The sequence below is a fragment of the Pinus tabuliformis genome, chromosome 4_1 (assembly GCF_031772625.1).
Source record: "Pinus tabuliformis cultivar Carrire ecotype Pingquan chromosome 4_1, CPIR1, whole genome shotgun sequence".
NCBI classification, from domain to species: Eukaryota; Viridiplantae; Streptophyta; class Pinopsida; order Pinales; family Pinaceae; genus Pinus; species Pinus tabuliformis.
This window is the reverse complement of record NC_142303.1, coordinates 961,608,555-961,633,751: the sequence shown is the minus strand read 5'-3', so window position 1 is coordinate 961,633,751 and position 25,197 is coordinate 961,608,555. Positions and strand designations below refer to the sequence as shown.

General features: G+C 38.4%; 1 protein-coding gene across 1 annotated transcript in view; it reads left to right on the top strand.

The window, feature by feature from the left end:
- LOC149179350 (uncharacterized) overlaps positions 1–25,197 on the top strand; it is a 215,912-nt gene that overhangs the window by 103,162 nt on the left and 87,553 nt on the right. Inside the window, 1 exon segment of the mRNA XM_089420610.1 lies at positions 24,111–24,273. Coding sequence (XP_089276736.1) covers positions 24,111–24,273 — 163 coding nt within the window.

Here is a 25,197-nt window from a genome sequence, read left to right as displayed (position 1 = left end):
ACAAATAGAACTAACAATTAACTATCTAAGATCAATGCCCTCTCCCCCTTTTATGGGAAAAGATGATGGGTTGTTTGCGAAGCTTATCCTTAGTAGTAGAAGGCCCTAGCCCTGCAACAAATGTCAAATAATGATTGTTGGGTATGGAACTGTGCTCTCTTATATCTGTAGAAGGCTGTGTTGATGTTGCCACACTCTCCTCCTCCTCCTCAAGCTCCTCCTCCTCCAAGTCCTCCTCATCTTGCTACCCCTGTACTACTAATGGTTCCTCCTCTAACCATGCATGCGACGACTCAATGATGGGAAGCTTAGACTCTACCCTCCACATAGATAATGCATCAATATTGTCTAAGGAAATGGCACCCACATCCAGTGGTTTCTCTATTTGCTTCACTCATAGGACATACACAAAGTCGTTAAGGTGCGAGAACTCCAACCTGTAAGAATGTCATAAAAAAATTAATGAGTCTTGACACTTGAGGGTCATAAATTACAATAAATGTAATTGCTTAGTTGAAGTTCAAAGTTATAACTTGTTGCACTTCTTTGAGTGTATTTTCTCAAATACATTCTAATTGCACTCACTCCCTAAAGCGCTACAGGTCTGACTGTGAATTATGATGGCAATTTCTTGTAAATTTGGTGTCCTTGCACCATAGCTTTGCCACCAAACATCTATAACAAAATAAAGAAAAGTTAATACATAATTAAACTTTCAAATAAAAATAATTGAATTTAAAAAAATCTATAATTCTAAACTTGTAAACTCTAATGAGTCATGACTTGTCACTTATGTGGCATGATGATGGTCCTTTCACAGATAGCATCACCAAAACCAAATAGTCCAAACATGTTAAAATTGGCAACTAGGGCCAAACTCAATGTGGGTCACCTTATTTATGGCAGCCGATATTTTTCCTAGATTCCTCTTGTCGAGAGGTGTAGGATTGATCTAAAGATCATCCGATTTCAACAAGTATTTATGGAGATATGAATTTATTTGTATTTACTTGACAAATTGTCAAGGTCGGCCAACAACGAAATGTGTGGCACACATGCCTAGCAAATCATATAAGTACAAGTGAGGTTGATTCATTATCAACTCATCTTCTCTCTCCTCATCTTATTGGGCCAGCAAAGGAGCAACTTCTCTCACACGTGCAAGAAGAAGGATGAATTAGGGCAACGTTGACTTTCTGGGCAATGTTGACTTTTCTAGGGTTGCATTGACCAAGTGCTGGGCTGTTTTATGGAGCGTTGACCAAGGGCTGACCTGCGTTGACTTTTTGGGGGCTGCGTTGACTTGAAAGTTCACCAACGTTGACTAGTTAGGGCTGATCGTAGATTGCTGAACTTTGATTGCTGTTTAACTGAGTATTGCAGACTGTTTTGGGTCGCTGAAGATTGCTGTTGAAGACCGAGTTCAAGTTGACTAGAAGTCAATCCGACGCTGTTTTGACCAAGTTTGACTTTGATGATTTAGGGTTTGCTGCTGCTGTTATAAAATTACAAAATTCTGAATTGTACTATTTCTCTCTGCTGAACTATTGAAGATTAAAGAAGAATTTGTAGAAATTTCTGTTTTCCCACCCCGGTTTTCAGTTTCTCCTTATTTCTCCCATATAGTTAAATGCCCTTTCCCATAACCATATATTTAACAAGTTGAAAAAAATAAATTTGCTGAAAACACAAATTTTGGAAATTTTACAGAATGCTGGAAATTGCAGAAATAAAAATCAGCAGTAATAAACAGCCATTAAAACACATTTAAACACTGAGATTTTTGGTCAATGTGACCCTGGAAAAACCCCCTACAACTCTTGGGGAAAACCAGTTTGAAAGCTCTTCTTTATTTCTGAAAATTGCCTTTTACAGTGAGAAATTTTCAGCAAAAAATCGGCAAGCAAATTTACAACTTATCTCTTTTCCCATGCTTCACAACAAACTGGAAATTACAGCAAACAGGACAGCAATAAATGCTGTACGGTCTCCTCGATTTTCGTGCCCACTTTCAGCATTAAATGCTGCTGTATGGCCCTCATTTTGCGTGCAGAAAAACCAGCAAACTGCTCCTCGATTTTTGTGCAAACCTCTCCTTGAAAATCGTGCCAAAATCTTCCTTTCACTATGTGCTGAATCAGTTGTACAAATCTACTCAACTGCTGCCTTGGAATGTGTGCCAAGCTGCTGTCTCCTTCTCCTCCCTGCTCAAAAATCTCTCTTGCTCTCTTGCTCTCCTTCTCCCAATCTGCTCATGAAAGAATTGAATCGAATGTGATCTTTTCCTCCTTTTCCTCCCTTAATATAAACTCCAAATGACTTTTGGGTGATCTCTAAATCCAATGGCTGAAATAGATTTAGATCAATGGCCGAGATTAAATGCTCATTTAAATCTCACTTTTTATTTTTTAATTCACCCCACTTTAATAAAGACCCACTTAGTCATTTATTTCCAAAGTCACTTTTCCTTTCTAATTTTTCATTGACTTTATAAAAGTCACTTTAAAATTAGACTTAGTAACTTTATCACTTAAAGTCACTTTTAAATTAGATTTAACTTTATAAAATTATAAAATCACTTTAGGAGAAAAATTAAATTCTTTTTGGACACTTTTCCCTAGGCCAAAGATTAAAGCCTAAGGGAACCACCTGTCCTCCGGTACCAAATTTCAACAAAATTGAACAAAGGGTTTCCCCGCATTGGGGTTTGTCCCTGGCTAGCCGCCACATCTTGTGTCTCTTGTCTTGGCTTGTTTTTTGTCGATCGTTTAATGTTCTATCTGCACTTTACTTTATGTTTATGTGATTGCTAAACAATGGCTAATAAAAAGATTTGAAGTAAACTACTCTAAGCATAGAACATACCATAATTTAACATGGTATCGAAGCTGAGGTGAAGACAAAGCCCAAGCAAGAGCAAGAGCTAGAGCAATCATCGAAGGCTGTTGAAGCAATCTTAAAGAAGTCATGGGGTCCTCAGCACACTTCCCCACTGAAGACAAACTCCGTGAGAAGTCTGACTATCACGGATGGAAGATGTCTCTCGATCTGACATTAGAAGAGCAGGAAGTGTTGGACCATGTGAGAGGCAGAATTGTTGAGCCTCCATCAAATGCATCCGCTGCTGCTAGGAACAAGTGGACCAGGGGAGAAGTCAAAGCAAAGAAGATCATTCGGGACTCTACCCTGGTGGCCTATGTTTTCGAGTTGACCACCTCCAAGGAAATCTACGATAGACTGGTGAGTTTATTTAAAGTTAATGATGCAAATCAAGTTTTGTTCCTTAGAAATAAACTGAAGGAAATTAAGAAGAGCAAAAATGAGAGTATGCAAGCATATTTCTTAAGGATCACCGAGATCAAGAATGATCTCCTATCTATTGGGGAAGTAGTTTCTGATAGGGAAATGACTATCACAACTCTTGGAGGGCTGCCACCTAAATGGTATATATTCAGGACTACTCTTCTCAACAGTAATGTAATTCCTGGATTTGAGGAATTGATGGCAAGATGCATTCAAGAACAAACAAGGATGGAAGAGCAAGAAATGACCTCACTTAAAGGCAATCCCTCTGCCTTTTCTTCTCATGCTAAAAGAAGAAACCATTTCGGGGCTAAATCCAAAGGAAAAGCCGGACCAAAAGGTGGAAGAAAAGGACGATGTTACAATTGCAACAAAATGGGCCACTATGCAAGGGAGTGCTCTAATAAAAGGGACTCACACCATGACGATGATCACAATCAGTCTCAAGGAAATCAAAGGAATGGCAGGTCCAATGGCAGAGGTAAAAGGAATGCTTGAAATCAAGGAAGAGGTCAACCCTTCAAGAAGGCAAGAAACTCCAGGTATGAATCTAACGTTGTTAACAATAAGCAAGATGAATATTATCTACCAGCGGCCCTCTCTACTATTGCTCCCTTGGACTCGCTGGGAAATTGGCTTATTGATAGTGGTGCCTCAAGGCACTTCACTGGTTACAAAGAAGCTCTCTCTAATTTGATAGAGAAGGAGACCAACCTGGAAATTGTTCTTGGGGACAACTCAAAATATCCCGTGAAAGGCGTAGGGAATGTCACTCTTCAATTGAATCAGGGAAATACAATTCATTTACAAGAAGTCCTATATGTACCTGATCTCAAAAAGAACCTAGTGTCCATTTCGGCATTGGAATACCAAGGCTACAAGGTGGCCTTCATGGATGGCAAGGTACATGTATGGAAAAAGAACTTTAAAGATGCCTTCACTCTTGGGTTTCGAGTTGATTCATTATATCAGGTCGGAGGAAGTCCGCTGGGTGTCATGTCTTGTGACACATCTCTTCAGTCCGAACTATGGCATCGGAGGTTTGCTCACCTTCATTATAAAGCTCTACCCGATGTGAGAAAAATGGTGACCGAGATCCCTGAGTCCAAATTAGAGCAAGAAGGTGTATGTCCGGGATGTGTCGAAGGAAAGCTCAAAAGGGGACCATTCCCGTCAAGCCAAAGCAAGACCTCCAATATATTGCAGTTAGTTCACTCAAACATATCTGGTATGATGCCTGTGAACTCCTTGGGAGGATATTTATATTACCTCACTTTTACAGATGATTATTCTTGGAAGACTTGGATATACTTCTTGAAAAAGAAGGATGAAGTGTTCTCTTGGTTTTGTCACTTCAAAGCCTTGATCGAGAATCAAACTGAAAAGAAGATCAAGACCTTAAGGACTGATAATGGGACTAAGTATGAATCCAATGAGTTCCATGACTTTTCCAAAGAGGCTGACATTAAGAGGGAGACTACAACACCATGTACTCCTGAGCAAAATGGTGTGGCAGAAAGGAAGAATCGTACGATTGTGGAAGTTGTCCGTGCTATGCTTTATGATCAAAGACTTCCAAAGTTTCTATGGGCCAAAGCTGCGAATACTGCCGTATATGTGCAAAACCGATGCCCTCATCAAGCATTGGGTTCCAAGACTCCCGAAGAGATGTTCATTGGTAAGAAAATTGACGTATCTCATTTAAGAATTTTTGGAAGTCCTGTATATTTTCATGTGCCGAAAGAGAAAATGAATAAATTGGGTGCATCTGGAAAGAAAGGAATCTTCATGGGCTATAGTGAAAATACTAAGGGCTATAAAATCTATGTGGCCTCAAAGGGAAGTCGAGATTAGCCATGATGTCACCTTTGACGAAGATATGGCTCTTAGCAAAGTTGACAATCTTCCTACTCTAAGGGAATCTAAAGAAGTCGACACCAGGAAACCAAAGGAAAAGGAAGATGAGATGATGCCCGATGTGGAAGAACCTATGGATCCTATTGATCCCCCTCTGCAAGAGCCTTCCTCTTCTAGGAAGAGGCCTTCATGGCTTAGGGGGCCACTTGATGATGTTGAAGGACAAATTGCACCTAGAGGGACTTTTCGGGAAAGTAAGAAGCCGGCTAGGTATCAGGGATACTTGACCATCATGAGCACGATCATCCAAAATGAGCCTTCATCATTTGCAGACGCTGTCAAGCATCAAGTTTGGAAGGATGCTATGATTGAGAAATATGAGCCCATCATGAAAAACGATGTTTGGAATGTGGTCCGCAGACCCCAGGACAAAGCTGTTGTCACTTTGAAATGGCTTTACAAGATAAAGCATGGAGTTGATGGAAGTGATAAAAGTACAAGGCTCGTTTTGTCGCTCGTGGCTTCTCTCAGAAGGAAGGTATAGACTATGAGGAGATATTTGCACCTGCTGCCCGATATACCACCATTCGCTCGATCATAGCCCTTGCTGCTTTGCAAGGATGGAACCTACATCAGATGGATGTCAAGACCGCATTCTTGCATGGTTCAATGAAAGAGGAAGTCTATGTGGAGCAACCCGAAGGATTTGAAATTCATGATCAGGAATCTCATGTGTGCAGGCTGAAGAAAAAGCCCTCTATGGGTTGAAGCAAGCACCCAAAGCGTAGTATGAGAGGATCGATAGCTACTTGATGAAGCTGGGATTCACTAGGAGTGAAGCCAACCCTAACCTTTACTTTTAAGGTTGAATATGACAAACCTCTCATACTGGTGCTGTATGATGACCTCTTTCTGACAGGTACAGACCCTCTCATTCTCAAATGTAAGAGTGAGTTGGCTTTCGAGTTCGAGATGAAGGACCTAGGATTGATGGACTATTTCCTAGGACTGGAAGTCTGGCAGAAACCGGGGGAGATTTTCCTATTTCAAGGAAAATATGTGGTGAAGATATTGGAGAGATTTGGTATGGTAGACTGCAAGCCCGTGACTACCTCGATGGAGCTTGACTTCAAGAAGTTAAGCGGTAGTGCTGTTGGACCTATTTTACAAAATGCTACCGAGTATCGTCAACTCATCGGAGCATTGATGTTCTTGGTGAACTCCCGTTCAGATATATGTTTTGCAATCAACACATTGAGTCAACATATGGTTGAGCCTCACCACACACATTGGATTGGTGCCAAGAATCTGTTGAGATATCTTCGTGGCACAATCACTCATGGGTTGAGATACATTGCCGGAAATGTGAGACTACATGGATATACCGATGTTGATTGGGCAAGCAGTGTGTTGGACCGAAAGAGCACTTTTGGGTGTTGTTTCTCTTTGGGATCTGCCTCGATATCCTGGATGAGCAGAAAGCAGAAGTCGGTGGCTTTGAGCACCGCTGAGGAAGAGTACATTGATGCTAGTATGGCCTATTGTGAGGCGGTCTGGTTACGGAAGCTCTTCAGTGCGCTGTTTGGATTTACATTGGATGCTACCATGATCCTGTGTGACAACCAGAGTGGGATTCGTTTATCAGAGAATCCCGTATTTCATGATCACTCCAAGCATATCGATATTAGGTACCGCTATATCCAGGATATGGTGCAGCAGGGAGCAATAAGGCTCCAAGATATCGGTACAGATAAGTAGGTCGCCGACATTTTGATGAAGCCCTTGGGAAAGGTCAAATTATTGACTTTCTGAGAACGACTTGGTGTCGTTGAGAGACCCTCTTATGAGGGTCGTGTCTGATGCATACATTGAGCTTTGGGAGCTCCAGGGGGGCGCGGGGTACTTCTTGGAGCGACATGCGACCACAGTTCGACTCACCCTCCCTTGGTGGTGCGCTGTGTACAGGGTGAAAGGTTCAACCTTCCCTTGTGACACCCCGTGGCGACTGTGGGCCAAGATGATTAGTTCTCCCGTGGCGACTGTTGGACAGGATGATTCGTTCTCCTGTGGATAGGACGATTAGTTTTCCTGTCGAGGCATCCTACCCATGTAGTCTGGGACTCATGGGAAGTACCTCTCATCTGATCAATGAGTAGGGAAATGGGGTTAGGGACCATTAGTAGTATTATCGATGGGCACATCATTGTATCTACTGTACTCCCTATGCTAGGATGACCTCCATTGATTTGGGATCGATGAGCGTGGTATGATACACTGTGAGACTGACTTCGGGTCAGTGGAGGATGGTATGATACATCCTCGATCGTTTCTTCTTCTTCGTAGTTTAGCAGAGTAGAGCTGAGCAGTGCAAGGCAGTGCATTTGATGGCAGGGATAGTGCTGACAATCAGACATATTAATAGATGGAGTTCTCCCTAGTTGAGAGGGAGTGTTAAAATTGGCAACTAGGGCCAAACTTCATGTGGGTCACCTTATTTATGGCAGCCGATATTTTTCCTAGATTCCTCTTGTCGAGAGGTGTGGGATTGATCTAAAGATCATCCGATTCCAATAAGTATTTATGAAGATATGAATTTATTTGTATTTACTTGACAAATTGTCAATGTCGGCCAATAGCTAAATGTGTGGCACACATGCCCAACAAATCATATAAGTACAAGTGAGGTTGATTCATTATCAACTCATCTTCTCTCTCCTCATCTTATTGGGCAAGCAAAGGAGCAACTTCTCTCACACGTGCAAGAAGAAGGACGAATTAGGGCAGCGTTGACTGAATTAGGGTAGCGTTGACTGATTTAGGGCAATGTTGACTGATTTAGGGCAGTGTTGACTTTTTGGGCAGCGTTGACTTTTCTAGGGTTGCGTTGACCAAGTGCTGGGCTGTTTTATGGAGCATTGACCAAGGGCTGACATGCATTGACTTTTTGGGGGCTGCGTTGACCAATGTTGACCTAAAAGTTGACTAGCATTGACTGGTTAGGGTTGACCGAAGGTTGCTGAACTTTGATTGCTGTTTGATTGAGTATTGTGGACTGTTTTGGGCTGCTGAAGATAGCTGTTGAAGACCGAGTTCTTCAAGTTGACTAGAAGTCAATTCGGGGCTGTTTTGACCAAGTTTGACTTTGTTGATTTAGGGTTTGCTGCTGCTGTTATAAAATTACAGAATTCTGAATTGTACTATTTCTCTCTGCTGAACTATTGAAGATTAAAGAAGAATTGATCAAAGGGTTTCCCTGCATTGGGGTTTGTCCTTTGCTAGTCGCCACATCTTGTGTCTCTTGTCTTGGCTTGTTTTTTGTCAATCGTTTAATGTTCTATTTGCACTTTACTTTATGTTTATGTGATTGCTAAACAGTGGCTAATAAAAAGATTTGAAGTAAATTGATCTAAGCATAGAACATACCATAATCTAACAAAACACCATCCGGAAACATATGTATCTCACGATTGCTATTGTTGCAAAGCTTGGGATCAGGTACCATCCTATGAATATGGGTATGGAGCCCTTCCATCACCTTGCCATCAAAATCAAAGTTGCATTTTTATGAAAATATGGGGTTGTGGAAAAGTGTTGCTGCCTGAATGGGTCGATGAAGCGTCCTTGTCCATCGACTATCAATCACATCCCATAACATCATATGTCTATTAAACCCAATAGAACCATTATCTGCATAATAAGCACGAATAAGCTCTTTGGCCCTATCCATAGCGTCACTTGTAGTTGGAGATTGTAATGGACATACACCAAGTCATTAAGGCATGAGAACTCCAACTTTTAAGAGTGTCATAAAAAAATTAATGGGTATTGACACTTGAGGGTCATAAATTACAATAAATGTAATTGCTTAGTTGAAGTTCAAAGTTATAACCTGTTACACTTCTTTAAGTGTATTTTCTCAAATACACTCCAATTGCGCTCACACCCTAAAGTGCTAGAGGTCTAATTGAGAATTCTGATGGCAATTTTTTGTAAATTTGGTGCCCTTGCACCATAGCTTTGCAACCGAACATCTATAACAAAATAAAGAAAAATTAATACATAATTAAACTTTCAAATAAAAAAATTTAATTTAAAAAATCTACAATTCTAAATTATTAAATTCTAATGAGTCATGACTTGTTAGTGACCTGGCATGAAGATTGTCCTTTCACAAATAGCGCCACTAAAACCAAATAGTCCAACACCATCCGGATACATAACTATCTCACGATTGATTTTGCTGCAAAGCTTGGGATCATGTACCATCCTATGAATAATGGGTATGGAGCCCTTCCATCACCTTACCATCAAACTCAAAGTTGTTTTTTTACGAAAATGTGGGGTTGAGGAAAAGTGTTGTTGCATGAATGGGTTGATGAAGCATCCCTACCCATTGGCTATCAATCACATCGCATAACATCCTCTGTCTATTAAACCCAACATAATCCTTATCTGCATAATAAGCACAAATAGTCTCTTTGGCCCTATCCATAACTTCATACAAATAAGCCATTGCAGGTTTATCGCAATCTACTAATCTCGAAACCTTTACTACAGGTTCACTAACTGAGCACACTTTTTATATTCCTTGCCAAAAGTAGTCAGTGTACACCAATTTTGCAATGGTTGTTCCATCTTGTTAAAATATGAAAGTTTTATGCAAAAATATGAATGTACATTGCAGAAAGCTAAATGTACTTTGTAAAAAACTGAATGTACTTTGTAGAAAACCGAATGTTCTATGTTCTTACAATTACTTAAAATGTAGATTTCTTCTTCAAAACTTTTCAAATCAACAATTGTAGATAGAACATAAACTTAAAGATCATATGAAGACAACTAATCACAAATATGAGACACTGAGATTTAGGTCCAATGACTAGGGCAAAACCCCTCAAGGGGGGAAACCCAAATGATTCTTCTTCTATTAGATTTCTTCAATTGTTCAACAAAGCACAGAGAGAGAGAGAGAGAGTGAATAAAGTCACCAATGTCTGATCAACTTGCAGTTGAAGTGCTCTTGCTCTTTGCTTGAAGATCTCCTCCTTCTCTTGATCAGATCTTGTCCTTCACACTTGCTCCAACTCTTACCTTGCTCTTGCTCTTCACTTGCTCTAACACTTCTCTTGCACACCTCAACACTTGCTCTACTTCTTCACAATGAACATACTGTTGAGAAATCTATAGGGAAATAGTTAGAATGATTTCTCTTATACTTGATAACTGCTTGTGATGTCCTTTTACCTTTTTCTTATTTATTAGCTTCTTCTCTTATTATTATGTTATTCTTATCATCAAATAACTACCAAAACAAGAAGATTAATAGTACACAAGAACATAGGATATAGTCTGCAAGCTAGGGCCAAAACCTCTCCACTTGAGAGGAAAACCCACAAATCTCTTCACTTCTTATAGATTCTTTAACTGATAAATTCCAAGACCTCTAGACCAAGACCATGTTATGTAAAAAATTAGTTAGTTATAGTTTATTAGGCAAAGGCCATGATCAAAGATCATGCCCGTTCACCAAGAGGTGCCTAAGGCGGTATATAGCCAGGGCCTCTCACAAAATGTAATGATCATATATTCAATTATTAATACAATATTTTATCATGGCCGTCAATAGCTAAAATTGTGTGCTTCAGACCAATACCCTTCGAAGACCAATTCAAGCCTTCTTGATAATGTGCTTCCTTTGTCCAAGGCAAACCCATACAAATCTCTTCCAGCAGCACAACTTTGATCCCCAACAACATAATTTCGGCCTCTATAGCAAGTATGAAATTTTCGGCCCTCCCTGCAACAACTGCTTCCACATGTGTGAGCTTATTTTGGGCTTCCAAGACTTCTTCAAACCTTTGCTTGACTTTCTGCTTCTTCTAGGGCTTGAGGATGACCTAATGAGCCTTCGTTCGACCTTCTTTTTTCACTCTCTCCAAGTTTGATCCTGCAACAGGAAAACCCTAACTTAGCGGTAGAAACCCTAACTTTCTTCCTTTGCATGTATGAAGAGAGAGGGAGAGAGAAAATACCCAATCACTTGATCTTCGACTTCCCTCTTCCTTTGCTAGCCTCTTTCTTCTTCTCCTTTGCTTTCTTGATGAGAGAATGAATTGTGTCTCTAGGAGGTTGAGTTCCCTCCTATATATAGGCTTCCAAGGTGGACGAGTTCCTGAAATTAGGCCAACTTCTTTGCTAGTAGGTCGACTCGGTCTTGGATGGTTTCTTGATACTTTAAAATACAAAAATAATTCTTTTTACAAGTTACAATGTGCCCGATGGGGTTTTTTCAACATATGACAATGACTCTTTTGACTCATAGGACAAACTCTAGAAACAGTCAATGGGTGCTTGACCTCTAAAATTAAAGACCTTGAGCATGAAACCCATGCTTCAAAATAACAATAATAATTTTTCTTTCATTTTACAATATACAAGAATCAAACGTACATCTAATATTTATGAAGACCCAACCTAGTTATACATTTTTCAACACACCTTCTTAACTAGGGAAGTATTCATAAATGGTACATGGACGTTCTCAATCTGAAGAGATCTCATAAGAAGAGTCGGATTGGTAACCCATCTGTTTAGCATCATATCAACCATCATTGTCACATAGCAAGGCCTTGACTAACAACTCTACCTCTCCACAAGATCAGAGCACAATGCTAGCGAGACCAATGATTTGTAGACACTTTCATCATTTTCTCTCAAGGAACATACCCCACTCGGGTGTTCACAGGGTATGTCCTTCCAGGACTATTCTTGTCTTGGATTCCCACTCTTCAAAGAATATCGGTCCTCTACAACTACTCTTATCTTGGATGCCCTACCACATCCTCAAAGAGTATCGGATGCCATATGCTTACCCAATCCTCCATTCTTTCTTCATGAAGTGAAGACAAGAATGATGTGTCTATCTCTCCCTCTCAACTATGGAGGATATGTCAACTAGTCCAAGCTTGTCTCTCAAATACACAAGCTTCTTGTTAGGAAGGGATTTTGTCAAGATGTCAGCGACCTATTCAAACAGTGGAGATATACCGTAGCTGCAACACACCATTCTGCACCAGCGTTTGAATGTAGTGATACTTGTTATTTATATGCTTTGTCTTTCCATGAAACACTGGGTCTTCATGCAACCTTACACTATTGGTGTTGTCACAATGTATCATCATACAACAACTTCCTCAACCAGACAACTTCTTTACTTACTTCACAACTTGCAATATATTCACACTCAACACTACTCAAAGCAACCGATTCTTGCTTTCTGCTAATCCAGGAGATCATGGAGGATCCTAAACTAAAGCAACCTCCAGTAGTGCTTCTTCCATCCTACTCAATGCCTCCCTAGTTAGAATCCTTACGCTGCCCCCATCAATTCACTACCACTGCCCACCTTTCATCAGTCGAAGCCACCTTCTGCCGCGCAACCCTCATGCAACGGAGTCCTCCCAACTGTAGTGACCAGTCTTGCGTTGTCAAACCTGCATTGTTCCCCCACCTTCTATCACATTCTTGTTGCCAACAACCTATCCCACTTGCAGCGACAACAAAATGAGCCTGTTGACCCTCACACGCAACTGTTGGATTCTCCGCCAAGTTTGAGTGGCCACTGTACTGGAACAAAAAGCCCCAACGCACATAGGCCATCGCTACATGACTACGGTGCCATAGTTCTGTCACCACTACTTTGCTACAATCACCGTTTACCAATATGCATTCGTTAAAAAAAGGTAGTGGTGAATTTACAACATACCATCCACCATACCAAACGAATTATAAAATATCTGTACTCTGTCATTGCTCCATATACCGCCAAATCAAACTTTGTGATAATTAAAATAATATATCAGGCTTGGTGTTATCTACCGAATAAAAGGAATAAAGAAAATTCACAGGCAAATTTTGTATTAGTGTGCCCTAATTACCAAATAAAAATCAACTTAGACCACCGCCATATCTGCGTTACCTAGCAAAGGGTATCGGAGGAAACGTGACTCCAGTTGAAAGGACCCTGTTTATTTTCAAGGAAATGTGACGCTAGTAAAAAGTATCGCGTAAATGGTTTTATTATTATAATCTAACTTTACTAAAACAATTAAAATAAATAAATAATATAAAAAAATTGGAAGGGGAAAAAGAATGTCTCGAGAAGAAATGCAACGAGAATCTCCTCGAGAAAGAAAGAGTTGAAAGGACCCTGTTTATTTTCAAGGAAATGTGACGCTAGTAAAAAGTATCGCGTAAATGGTTTTATTATTATAAACTAACTTTACTAAAACAATTAAAATAAATAAATAATATAAAAAAATTGGAAGGAGAAAAAGAATGTCTCGAGAAGAAATGCAACGAGAATCTCCTCGAGAAAGAAAGAGAAAATTTGCACTTAAAAGACTTGAATCAAAGGTTATTAGAACAAATCAAGTGTTTAAAAGATGAGAAGCTTGAATACTTAAATAAAGTTGACTTAGAAAATGAGGAACTCTTATGTCTCAGAAACCATAATCAAAGTGTACTCGCTCAAATTAAGAAACTTAAGGATGATAAGGAACCATTGAAAAACATATTAGATGAACTTTTCACGAAAGAAGTATCAAAGTCTTTAGTCCAAGTCGAAGAAAAAGGAACAAACACAGATCTTATTAATCTCACAGTTCAGACAAATCCATATGCAATTGAAGTGAAGACGTACTTAGAGGTTGCAGTTCAAGCAATGGGAATTCCAGGTGATGATTCAGTGACCAACTCAACAACAACAATACCTGAAGTAAATCAGGAAATTGCTACACACTTGATTAGGGAAAGTCTAACCAAAAGAACTCCTTATCAACATCCGAATCACAAGAGTAGACAACTAAGTCAGTCTACATATTTGAACCATTCAGAACAGAAGCAACAATTTTATGTTCCAAGGAATACTAAAGTTTGCAGAATACAATCCTATGATAACAATTCACTACAAATTTCCAGTTATCGGAAGGTTCCATGGAAGATTAATTTACGATGGTCAAATCCATTCTCAGTCTGACAATTTTGTTTGTCACTCAGAGGATCATATCATCTTGTATCAATGAAGATGAAAGTACTGAGACAAGAAGATATTTGAAACAGGAAAAGAGATCAAGCCCTTTCATCAGTAAGCTTTGAGGACAAAGCCTTTTTGAAGAGGAAGGCAATGTTATGAATAAAGTATATATAAAATAATATAAATAATGTAAACAATAATAATGATAAATAATGATTAATTAAATAGTAATTAGTTAATGAAGAGGTATGTTCCTAAGGACATGGCCATTGGTGAAGAGGTATCTGCCTAGGGTATATAAGCAGGCCCTCACCCTCATTTTAATCATCTCATCAATTCTTTTAAATATATTCAATACACAATTAATTGTGCTACAATGGATGTCTTTGTTGCATATACGAACTTTGTTTATTACAGTGCTACCCTTCATATTTGTCTAGCCATCAAACATCACTATGCATTTAGAGGCCTCCCATGACTTCTTCAAATCTGCCAATCTAGAGTTGATGTCCTTCTTTTCTGCTTCAAGTATTAGCCCCCACAACTCCTCATATGTAGCACTTTTGTACCCTGAGCCCACAACAACAATAACATCACACATTGCTTGCCAAAATGGATTGTTTTTGGTGATGTTGGGAGGTAAGTCACTGCGGTAAAGACACCTCCCCATAACTTTGTTTGCTTCTTACTTCTCTCTTGTTTTAATCATTGACTTTATTGAAAGTTGTGCTTGACATTCGGTTCATGGAATAAAAAATGATGACCTCCTTGTAACATTAGTAGGTGAAGCTATGTAGCCCTTCCCACTACCCTCAGGCTTAGTCTCAGAGGCAGATAGCCCTGAATATTTTCCTCCACGTTCGACCTTGTTTGTAGCTGCCTCTTCTTTCTTTTTGTCTTTTGCCTCAATTGCATCATATGCAACTCTCATAAGCTCGAGGCTGGATTTATCACAAAGCCCAACAATATGTCTTGGGATTTTAGGAAAATGGTATTTCAATCGGTTGTCATACGGGCCCGCACAATTTGCAATTTTGTATTTGCTGATTTGTCCCAACATCAGGTTCCCCATAATGAGAAATCTAGGGGAGCCAGATGAGGGTGATTTCTCTTACTTTGATAACTACTTGTGATGTCCCTTTACTTGATGTACTTGTAGTGTTATTTTATCATCAAACAACTACCAAACAATTAAGATCAATGAGACAAGACGACACAAAATGTAGGCTACTAGCCAGGGCCAAAACTTCTTCTCTTGAGAGGAAAACCCACAAGAATTCTTCTCTACTTATAAAATCTTTAAATGACGAATTCCAAGACCTATGACCCTTGATAAAGACTACTCGAAGACCAAGTCAAACCTCTTCTTGATGAACTTGCTTCTCACAAAGTCTATCAAAGTCAAACTTGCCTTCTAGCTGTTGCAACATTATCCTTTGACCAAAAATCTCAGACCTACAATTCTGACTACAATTTCAGCCCTTATTATGGAAACCCTAGCTTGTACGTGTGAGGGAAATATGGTATAATAGGCCTCTTTTCTTCTTCGCTGGAGGATCTTCTTTCTCCTTAGCAACTTGGCCTTCAAACTGAGTATTTTGAGTACCAAACCTCAACTCCTAATGGTGCCTATAATTTTTGTTCTTCCTGCAACCAATTTGATGCTGTAATTTCGTACTTGTGAAGGATGATACCCAAAAATAGTCTTTTAGAACTTTGCTTCCTTCTTCCTTTAGTTCTCCTTGTCTTCGCTAGGTATTCCTTGCCTTCCTTGAGCTTCAACGAACTTCTTGGATGCCCTTTAAATGAGGTCGAACACTTTGTATATATATGCTTCTTGTGGAGGTCAAATAGCCCTTATGAGGCCGACTTGTCACTGCTTGTAGGCCAACTTGTCCTTTGCTTAGGTCTATTTGTCTTGGAGGGAGTCTTTTGAGACTTCTTTGACTTACATAAATACTTTTTACATAATACAAGACGCCCAAATGGGTCTTTCATTTATGACAATGACTCAATTGACTTTTTGACTCTATGACAAACCCTAGAAGCACTCAATGGGTGCTTGACCTATAATTAAAATTGACCTTGAGCATGAAACCCATGCTAAAAACGTAATAATAACAATTTTTCTTTCTTTTTACAATATACAAGAATCAAGGGAACATTTCATATTTATGAAGATCGATCCTAGTTACGTACTTCAACACTCCCTCTTAGCTAAGGAGGTATTCATAATACATGCAAGGTAGTTGGACATTCTCATACTGAAGAGTTCTCATAAGAAAAGTCAGATTGGTAAACCATCTCATAAGCTATTTGTCCAACTTACATTAGTGCATCTCATCATATCAACCAACATTGTCACATAGCAAGGCCTTGACTAACAACTCTATCTCTCCATAAGATTAGACCACAATGCTTGTGAGACAATGACATTTAGACAACTTCATCATTATCTCTCAAGGCACATACCCCATCCAGATGTTTACAAGGTATGTTCTTGTAGGGCCATTCCTGTCTTGGATTAACACATCCTCAAGGAATTTTCTCTTCGACTACTCTTATCTATTGGATGCCCTACCTCATCCTCAAAGAGTATCAGAAACTAGATGCTTACCTAATCCTCCATTCTTTCTTCATAATATGTACATTGAAGACAAGAATGATGTGTCTATCTCTCCCTCTCAACTAGGGAGGATCTACTCATTCCTTTAAAAGGAATATACCCAAGCTCCCTCTTACCTAAGGGCTTGCCCAAGCTCCCTGTCAATTAGGGACTTGTCATAACAACAACTATTTTCTCTTTGGTGGAGATCATGGTACTATTAGATGTTGGTAGGGCTCCTCCTTTCGGCATTGTGACATGAACTTCTTCTTCATCATGGAGCCTTCTTCTTTTAGAACTTCTTCGTAGGGCATCGACCATCTTCTCCATCACTTCCCTTCAACGAAAATAGTGTTGAACCAATAGTCATGTCATCCTTTTCTTCGATGGGAAGTGATCTTCTAGTCCATATTTGGCTATTCTTCAAGCAACTACCTCTTCCAAGTCATGTTTCTTTCAAGTTGTTCCATCCAATCACATGAGTACTAGTTGTAGGTGACTTTCTACAACCCTCTTTTGGTAACCCTGTTTCAACTCAACCAGATATTTTCAAAAGTAAAAAATGAACATTAAATCAAAATTACCTCTTTATGATGGCCTTTTTTCATGACATCAACTTCTAACAACATCAACATCAACATCCTGCGCATGTATGGATCCATCTCCAAGACATTCATTACCATGGTTCTCTTTCTTCGACATATATATTAGGGTCTTCATACCTTCTCCATTGAGATGTCATAGCTAATACTTCTAGCTTTCAAATGTTGATTACATATCTTATCTTATTTGACTATAGATACATCTTTCACTAACCCTTCTTTCACCTTCTTCGCGTATGGCTTCTTCATAGTTCCTTCATCATAGGAACCATAGTTGCCAACCACCTCATATTCTTCATGAGGTCCTATTATGCTGATTTCATCTCATTAATCTTGTAGAAGAGTTCAATGCATATTGTCTACATGCATTGATGTATCTTACTAAGGGAAGAGTTTTCTTCATCATGCTCATGAGATAGAGCATTCTACCCATTCTATTTGTAACTATATGCTCCAAGATTCTCTAACAACGACTGGAAGGAGGCTCCAACCAGTGTTTTAAAAACCGTTTTTTAAAACCGGTTACCGGTCTAACCGGCCGGTTAGCAAGCCCGTCGGTCTAAACCGGCCAAAAAACCCGGTTTAAATGCTGATTTCTCCATTTTTTTGCCCTAACCGGTGAAAACCGGTTGGTTTAGGACGGAACAGGCCGGTTTGTAACAAACCGGCCGGTTCTGTCCTAAACCGGCCGGTTTTAGGCACACCCACCATACAGTTAAAAAAGCACATTTTTTACTGTGTTTGAGGGGTTTTGGGGGCGAACTAAGGGTGTTTCAACTTTCAACCCTAACAATGTTGGCAATTAATGGTAATGTTAAATTCTTAAAGTAAAAGTGACATTTCCTTTAATTTTCATTTTCATCCTTTTACTTAAATTTTTAACATTACCATGAAATGACTCAGGATGTTTGAGAGTGGTTTCAACCTCATTGGATTTCATATGGAGAAACTAGAATTTTAGATTTCACTCAAAATTCAGCAGACTTAATGGTTTTCAGGATTTCATGGTTTGGGGGTAAACAATAAATGCAATTAGAGCTCCAAATGATGAGAAAAGCTCCTGATCTAGATCCCATTGTGTTGGACGATATTGATCCAACATCAGAATGGGTGGAGGAGACTGAAGAACCTGTGTTTGAGGCTGATTTTGATATCGACATGGCTTTGGCAAGGGATGAAGCAGATTATGTGGTGGCATCAGAACCAGGATCAATAGCGGCATCAAGGAAAGGCAAAGAACCAATGGAAGGCACTAGTCATGCAGGTCGACAAACTCGTGCTTCCATTAGGTCCACTTCTATTGTCATTGGTGGCATTGATACTGAGGTTGCAGATCAGGCTGAGGCATCCTCAGACTCTGAACCAGATGATGTCTATGTAGCTCCTGATGATGATCTTGTGTCTAGTAGTGGTGATGAACTTGATGATTGATCATGTGTACACTGTAGACTTGTAGTAGGCCAATGGCCTCATAGCTTGCAACATTATTTTTGGACTTTATAGGCCATTTAGAGCCTCATTTCTTATGTATTTTGCTATTTTGTTGATGATATGTATTGCACTCGATGCCATTTTGATATATTCACCTTTACATGGTATATAAATGAGCAAACTTTGCATATTTTGTCTCTATTGGCTTGGAATCATGGTTTTACATCTTAAAAATAGTTTTGTTTCATTAAAAATTAATTATTTAATGTATTTTTTTAAAACCGGTTCGTTTAGACCAAACCAGTCCCGGTTAGGCCGGTTCCGGTCGGTAAACCGGTTCATTAGGTGGACCGGTCTGGTCACCGGTTCCGGTTTTAAAAACATTGATGCTGACATGACTTTATCTATCAAATATATGCATACCACTTCCTTCACGTGGTCATCTAGACTTCCTTTGGGCAACTTCCTTTCCATGCTTGAAGATGGAAATACTTCAACCATCTTGACATGCTACATGTCTTTGTCATCATATAATCATTCTTCTAAACTGTGGGTTCCACACATGGTGGAATGTAGACTATCTGCAAGATGCTTCTTCTAAGAATGATGAACCCTTCTAACAAGGATTCCAATGAAGGATCTGGATGATCCTTATTCTGCAAATGCTCCTTTCTAATGATGATGATGTATGATGATCTCTTTATCTTCTATCTTCCTGGATAACTTTGTCCAACCATATAGACTACTACTTTGGTTATCCTTTGATGCTTCCAATGAAGATGCCATGAGCTACTTCCCTTCTATCATGTACTATGATTGTTTCAACCATATAGACTTCTACTTCAGCTATTCTTCCATGCCTCTATGATGATGAATTCTATCATACTTGTGATGCTTTCCATCATGACAACTAACTTCTACATGCTTGAAAGTAGATTAAGTGTGTGAGAGACCTAATAGTGGAGGTTTATCACTTCTTTCTTTGACTTCTTTTTGGTTCTTCCACTTCTTCGGTGACATGGGCTTCATTTCTTTCTTTTCTCTTCTTGTTGTCCTTCTTGAGTTTAGGACAATTCCCTTTGAAATGCCCATATTCATTACACTCATAGCATTGAACTTTTGACATATCAATTTTCTTTTGAAACTTCTTTCGAGGCTCAAACTTTCCAAATTTCCCTTTCTTCCTTGCCATAGCTGCATATGCTTGTGTTTGTTCATTTGATCCAACATCGTTCTTCGCCTTCAATCTTGCATAATGACCACAGATCACTGAATGGAGTGGTTTACTCTTTCCCATAGATGCTTGATACAAAGTTCCCCTATTCATTTGGTAATGCATTGAGTACAATGGTGGTCATTTCACGATCAAACATTAGTTCTCCCAGCTCTTGTAGTTGAACTCTTATTTGAGATACCCTCATAAGGTATGAGGCTACCCGTTCTTCCTTTGATACTTTCATCTTGTATGATCTTCAAGCTGCCTTTCTTTGTTCTTGTCACGTTAGCTTTGATACCATGTTGAGAAATCTAGGGGAGCTAGATGAGGGTGATTTCTCTTACTTTGATAACTGCTTGTGATGTTCCTTTACTTAACTTGATGTACTTGTAGTTAACTTCTTCTTATCTTGATTACTATAGTGTTCTTTTATCATCACACAACTACCAAACAATGAAGATCAACGAGACCAGAGGACACAAAATGTAGGCTACTAGCTCCTCTTTAGAGGAAAACCCACAAGAATTCTTCTTTTATTATAGAATCTTCAAATGATGAATTCCAAGACCTACGACTCTTGACAAAGACTCCTCTAAGACCAAGTCAAATCTCTTCTTGATGAACCTGCTTCTCACAAAGTCAACCTAAGTCAAACTGCCATCTAGCTGTTGCAACTTTCTCCTTTGACCAAAAGTCTCAGACTTGCAATTCTGACTACAATTTCAGCCCTTATGACAGAAACCCTAGCTTGTATGTGTGAGGGAAATATGGTATAATAGGTCTCTTTTCTTCTTCGTCTGAGGATCTTCTTTCTGCTTAGCTACTCGGCCTTCATACTAATTATTTTGAGTCCCAAACGTCGGCTCCTAATGGTCACTGTAATTTTTGTTCTTGCTGCAACATGTTTGAAACCCTAATTTCACACGTGTGAAGGATGATGCCCAAAAACAGTCTTAGAACTCTGCTTCCTTCTTCCTTTAGTTCTCCTCATCTTCGCTAGGTATTCCTTGCCTTCCTTGAGCTTCAACGAACTACTTGGATGCCCTTTCCATGAGGTCGAACACTTTGTATATATATGTTTCTTGTGGAGGTCAAATAGCCCTTATGAGGCCAACTTGTCACTGTTTGTAGGCCGACTGTCCTCTGCTTAGGCCGACTTGTCTTGGAGGGAGTCTTTTGGCACTTGTTTGACTTACATAAACACTTTTACATAATACAAGATGCCCAATGGGGTCTTTTATATATGACAATGACTCATTTGACTTCTTGACTTTGTGACAAACCCTAGAAGCACTCAATGGGTGCTTGACATATCATTAAAATTGACCTTGAGCATGAAACTCATGCTACAAAAATAATAATAATATTTTTTCGTTCTTTGTACAATATACAAGAATCAAGAGTATATTTTATATTTGTGAAGACCGAACCTAGTTACATACTTCAACAACCCATATTGCCAAAATGGGTCCAAGAGCTTTGGCATTTTTGCAGTGAAAGTGTTTAATGAACAACTTCAAAATTCAGTACTAGGGCACCATAAAGACAAAAATGGCATTAAACCCCCACTTCACAACAAATAACAACCTCCTCATTTAAAAAGTCAATTTTTGATAAACTTTAATTACATTATTTGCAATGAAAAATGGCAATAACAGGGTGCTTAAAAAGGTTAAAAACAAAAATTCAAGCTTGCTCTTCAAATATGGAAAAAATCCTTGCATTGGTTTATGGGCATGAAAATCGTAGTAAATGACAAAAAAAGGAGGAAAATGTTGGTAGGCAAAGAGGCAAGCAAGCATATGCCTGAATGTATGGAAAAAATCATTAACATAGGGGTATATAAGAACATACCTGTGAATGGAAGAAGTGACGTCTCTTTGACTGATTTGGCAAATGATCTTTGATTCACAAATTTTTTTGTTGGTGATGATAATGGCTGTTTGGTCCTCAATCCTTGCTTGAAAATCACACCAAAGCTCTTCCCCTATTTTCTCCAACAATAACAAAGTAAAATTACAAAAATAAGAACCCAAATTCCTTTTGAAACCCTGTGGCCTTGCTCACCCAACAATTTTTAAGGTCGTGGCATGTTTTTTTGAAAAAGTTGCGACTTTTTCAAAGTGCAAAAAATTGCGATTTTTACTTGGAAGATTTTCGGCAACTGGAAAAGATTGCAATGTTGCCAATTTTTCGCTGATTTTTGCGACACTAATGCATAGCATTCATTATATATATAGAAGGAGATAGAGAGAGAGTATTGTAAGTTTCAAGATTTTATATGTTTATTAATTAAATTTAAATAAGTTTTGAAATATAATGGTTACAAATATGAATCATCATTATTTCAATTTATATGGTAAAATGGATCATAATTTATAACTACTATTTATATTTTATATATATTTCACATCTCTATGTATAAAACATTCTTATTTCTAATTATATTATTATTAATTAAATTAAACATGAAGTTCTGAAATATCATGGTTTTGAATATGAGTCATTATTATTTACATTTCTTTTAATGTAATATGCATATTATGAATCTTTTTCCCACATAAATTGTTTGTCACTTTATTAATATTTTTTTTTTTACAATATAACAAATTGAATTGAATCGACTTATTAATTTTATTGTGACTTTATTACTTTTTCAATTGAGCTGACATTATGTTTTATTATTATTATGTTTTGATGTAATGTTTCACTACAACATGTCATTACAACATCTCCCCCATACTTGGCTGTAGAGTGCCTCTTGGCGCAACTATAAATTTTTAACAATTTGTCATTTGTATTTCAAGTTTCATATATTCTAATTTAAATCTTTTAGAATTTTGGGTGGGGTCCCTTATGTTGGAGATCTCGACATCTCCTACCATGTTTCCTAGAATTTGGATGGTGCTCTCCATATCCTTTGGATGCATCTCTCTGCTCGTGTTCTGGAAACTTGGTGGAACATTGAACAAAGCTCACAGTTGAATATTCATGGCATTAACCAATTGTAACTATATTATTATCGCAAACTAAGCAAATAATTAATCACCATATTTGGCATCAATATCCAAGATGTGACAATACTCTCTGATCTTCTACATGTTGGTGTTGTACATTGCATCGAGGTGTATAAGTGCTCCCATTATGAGAATGGGAGAAGAATAATATACACTATTCCTGTGGAATTTGCCATTGATGCCATAGATGACTACTCTTACTTTATATTTTTGCAAGTCATTAATACTTGATTCACAGTTGAATATTCATGGCATTAACCAATTGTAACTATATTATTATCGCAAACTAAGCAAATAATTAATCACCATATTTGGCATCAATATCCAAGATGCGACAATACTCTCTGATCTTCTACATGTTGGTGTTGTACATTGCATCGAGGTGTATAAGTGCTCCCATTATGAGAATGGGAGAAGAATAATATACACTATTCCTGTGGAATTTGCCATTGATGCCATAGATGACTACTCTTACTTTATATTTTTGCAAGTCATTAATACTTGATTCTAATTATTAATTACCATAGATCCAATTGAACCAATATGGTTCAAGTCTAATAGTATATTGAAATTTGCATAATTATTCTAACACATATATGTCTAAGAACTTTCCTGTACACGTAATGGTTAACCATTGAGTTTTACAGACATCATTTGAAATAAATTCTATCCACCTCACAGACTAATATTTCATGAAATTTTTACGCTGCCATTGTACTGAAGTTTATAGAAGTGTATTTCTTATGTTTCCTTGTGCTGATAGTATTTCTTATGTTTCCTTGTGCTGATAAAGTTACCAGGAATTCTTTTAATGAACATGTGAATATACATCACAACAATATAATCTTTTAAGATCAATATGATATAAATTTTATGTTTATTATTTTTTATGATATTGACGTGCACATTTTACATATTTTGTATTCACATTTGCTTTGTGAATGTGAGTTGTAGGGGCTATCCTTTTTGTTATATGCCTTCTAACTAGAATTAAAATGGATAGAACAACGATTAATCCGTGTATAATGTGTTTGGTGTTTAACAGGTATTACTTTGCTGTTATTGAGTGTGATAGTTCTGGAACCTCAGGTTACCTTTACAAAGCATGCGATGGAGTGGAGTTTGAAAGGACTTCAAATGTTCTAGACTTGCGTTTCATTCCAGATGATATGGAATTTGATCATCCTCCTCGAGATGTTGCAACAGAGGTATCGTCATGACTACACTAGGAATTTTCTCGAGTTGTGTTTATATGACTAAATGTGTTATGGTTCATTTGCATTTACTTTTGAGTCATGACAAATTAAATGTAAGATCAGTCTTAAAAACTGGACTGGTTTGAACTGAAACTAGTCAAACCCGTGAACTCGTTTTTACCGGTTTGGTTCCAAATTGGTCTGAAGTGACGAGTCTCATCTTGAGCTGGTCGTGCAGTAAAAACCTAACTCCTAAACCCTCAACCTAAACAAAAATCCTAACTTAACCATAGTAATGTTGGCAATCAATGGGAATGTTAAATTCTCAAAGTAAAATGTCAACTTGTACTTAAATTTTAACATTACCATTAATTGCTTCAGGATGTTTGAGAGTGGTTCACATGATCGTCCATGCCACAAAGAAGTGACTTGGTCTTCCATTTACTAAAGGAGCTATCCAAGGAGCTCCTATACAGGCTTTAATCGATTTAATGAACTCTGAGAAAATCCCATTTTTTCTATAGTTAAAAAGAGAAAGGAGTGCCGAACTTGATCAAAGGCATTGGCCATATGTGCCACTGTTGCATGAAGGCACCCTGATTCTCTGAGATAAGTACTGCCATTATGGACTTCAGACGATTTCCTATTACTTTAGTTTGGATTTTATAAGCTGTGTTGCACAAAGAAATGGGCCTGAACCTTGAAATATTCGCAGGTTTAGATTCCTTGGGGATCAAAGCCAGGAAGGACGAATTTATACCTCCCCCCAGTTTGTCCTTATCTCTTGAACGTTTCAACATCCTCACCAAATCTTTCTTGATTAGAGGCCAAAAAGGCTATAAAAGATGATTGAGAAACTGTATGGTCCGGGGGCTTTGTCAGGCACAAGAGACCAGATTGCCTCAATCACTTCTTCTTCCTTGATTGGTTGGAGTA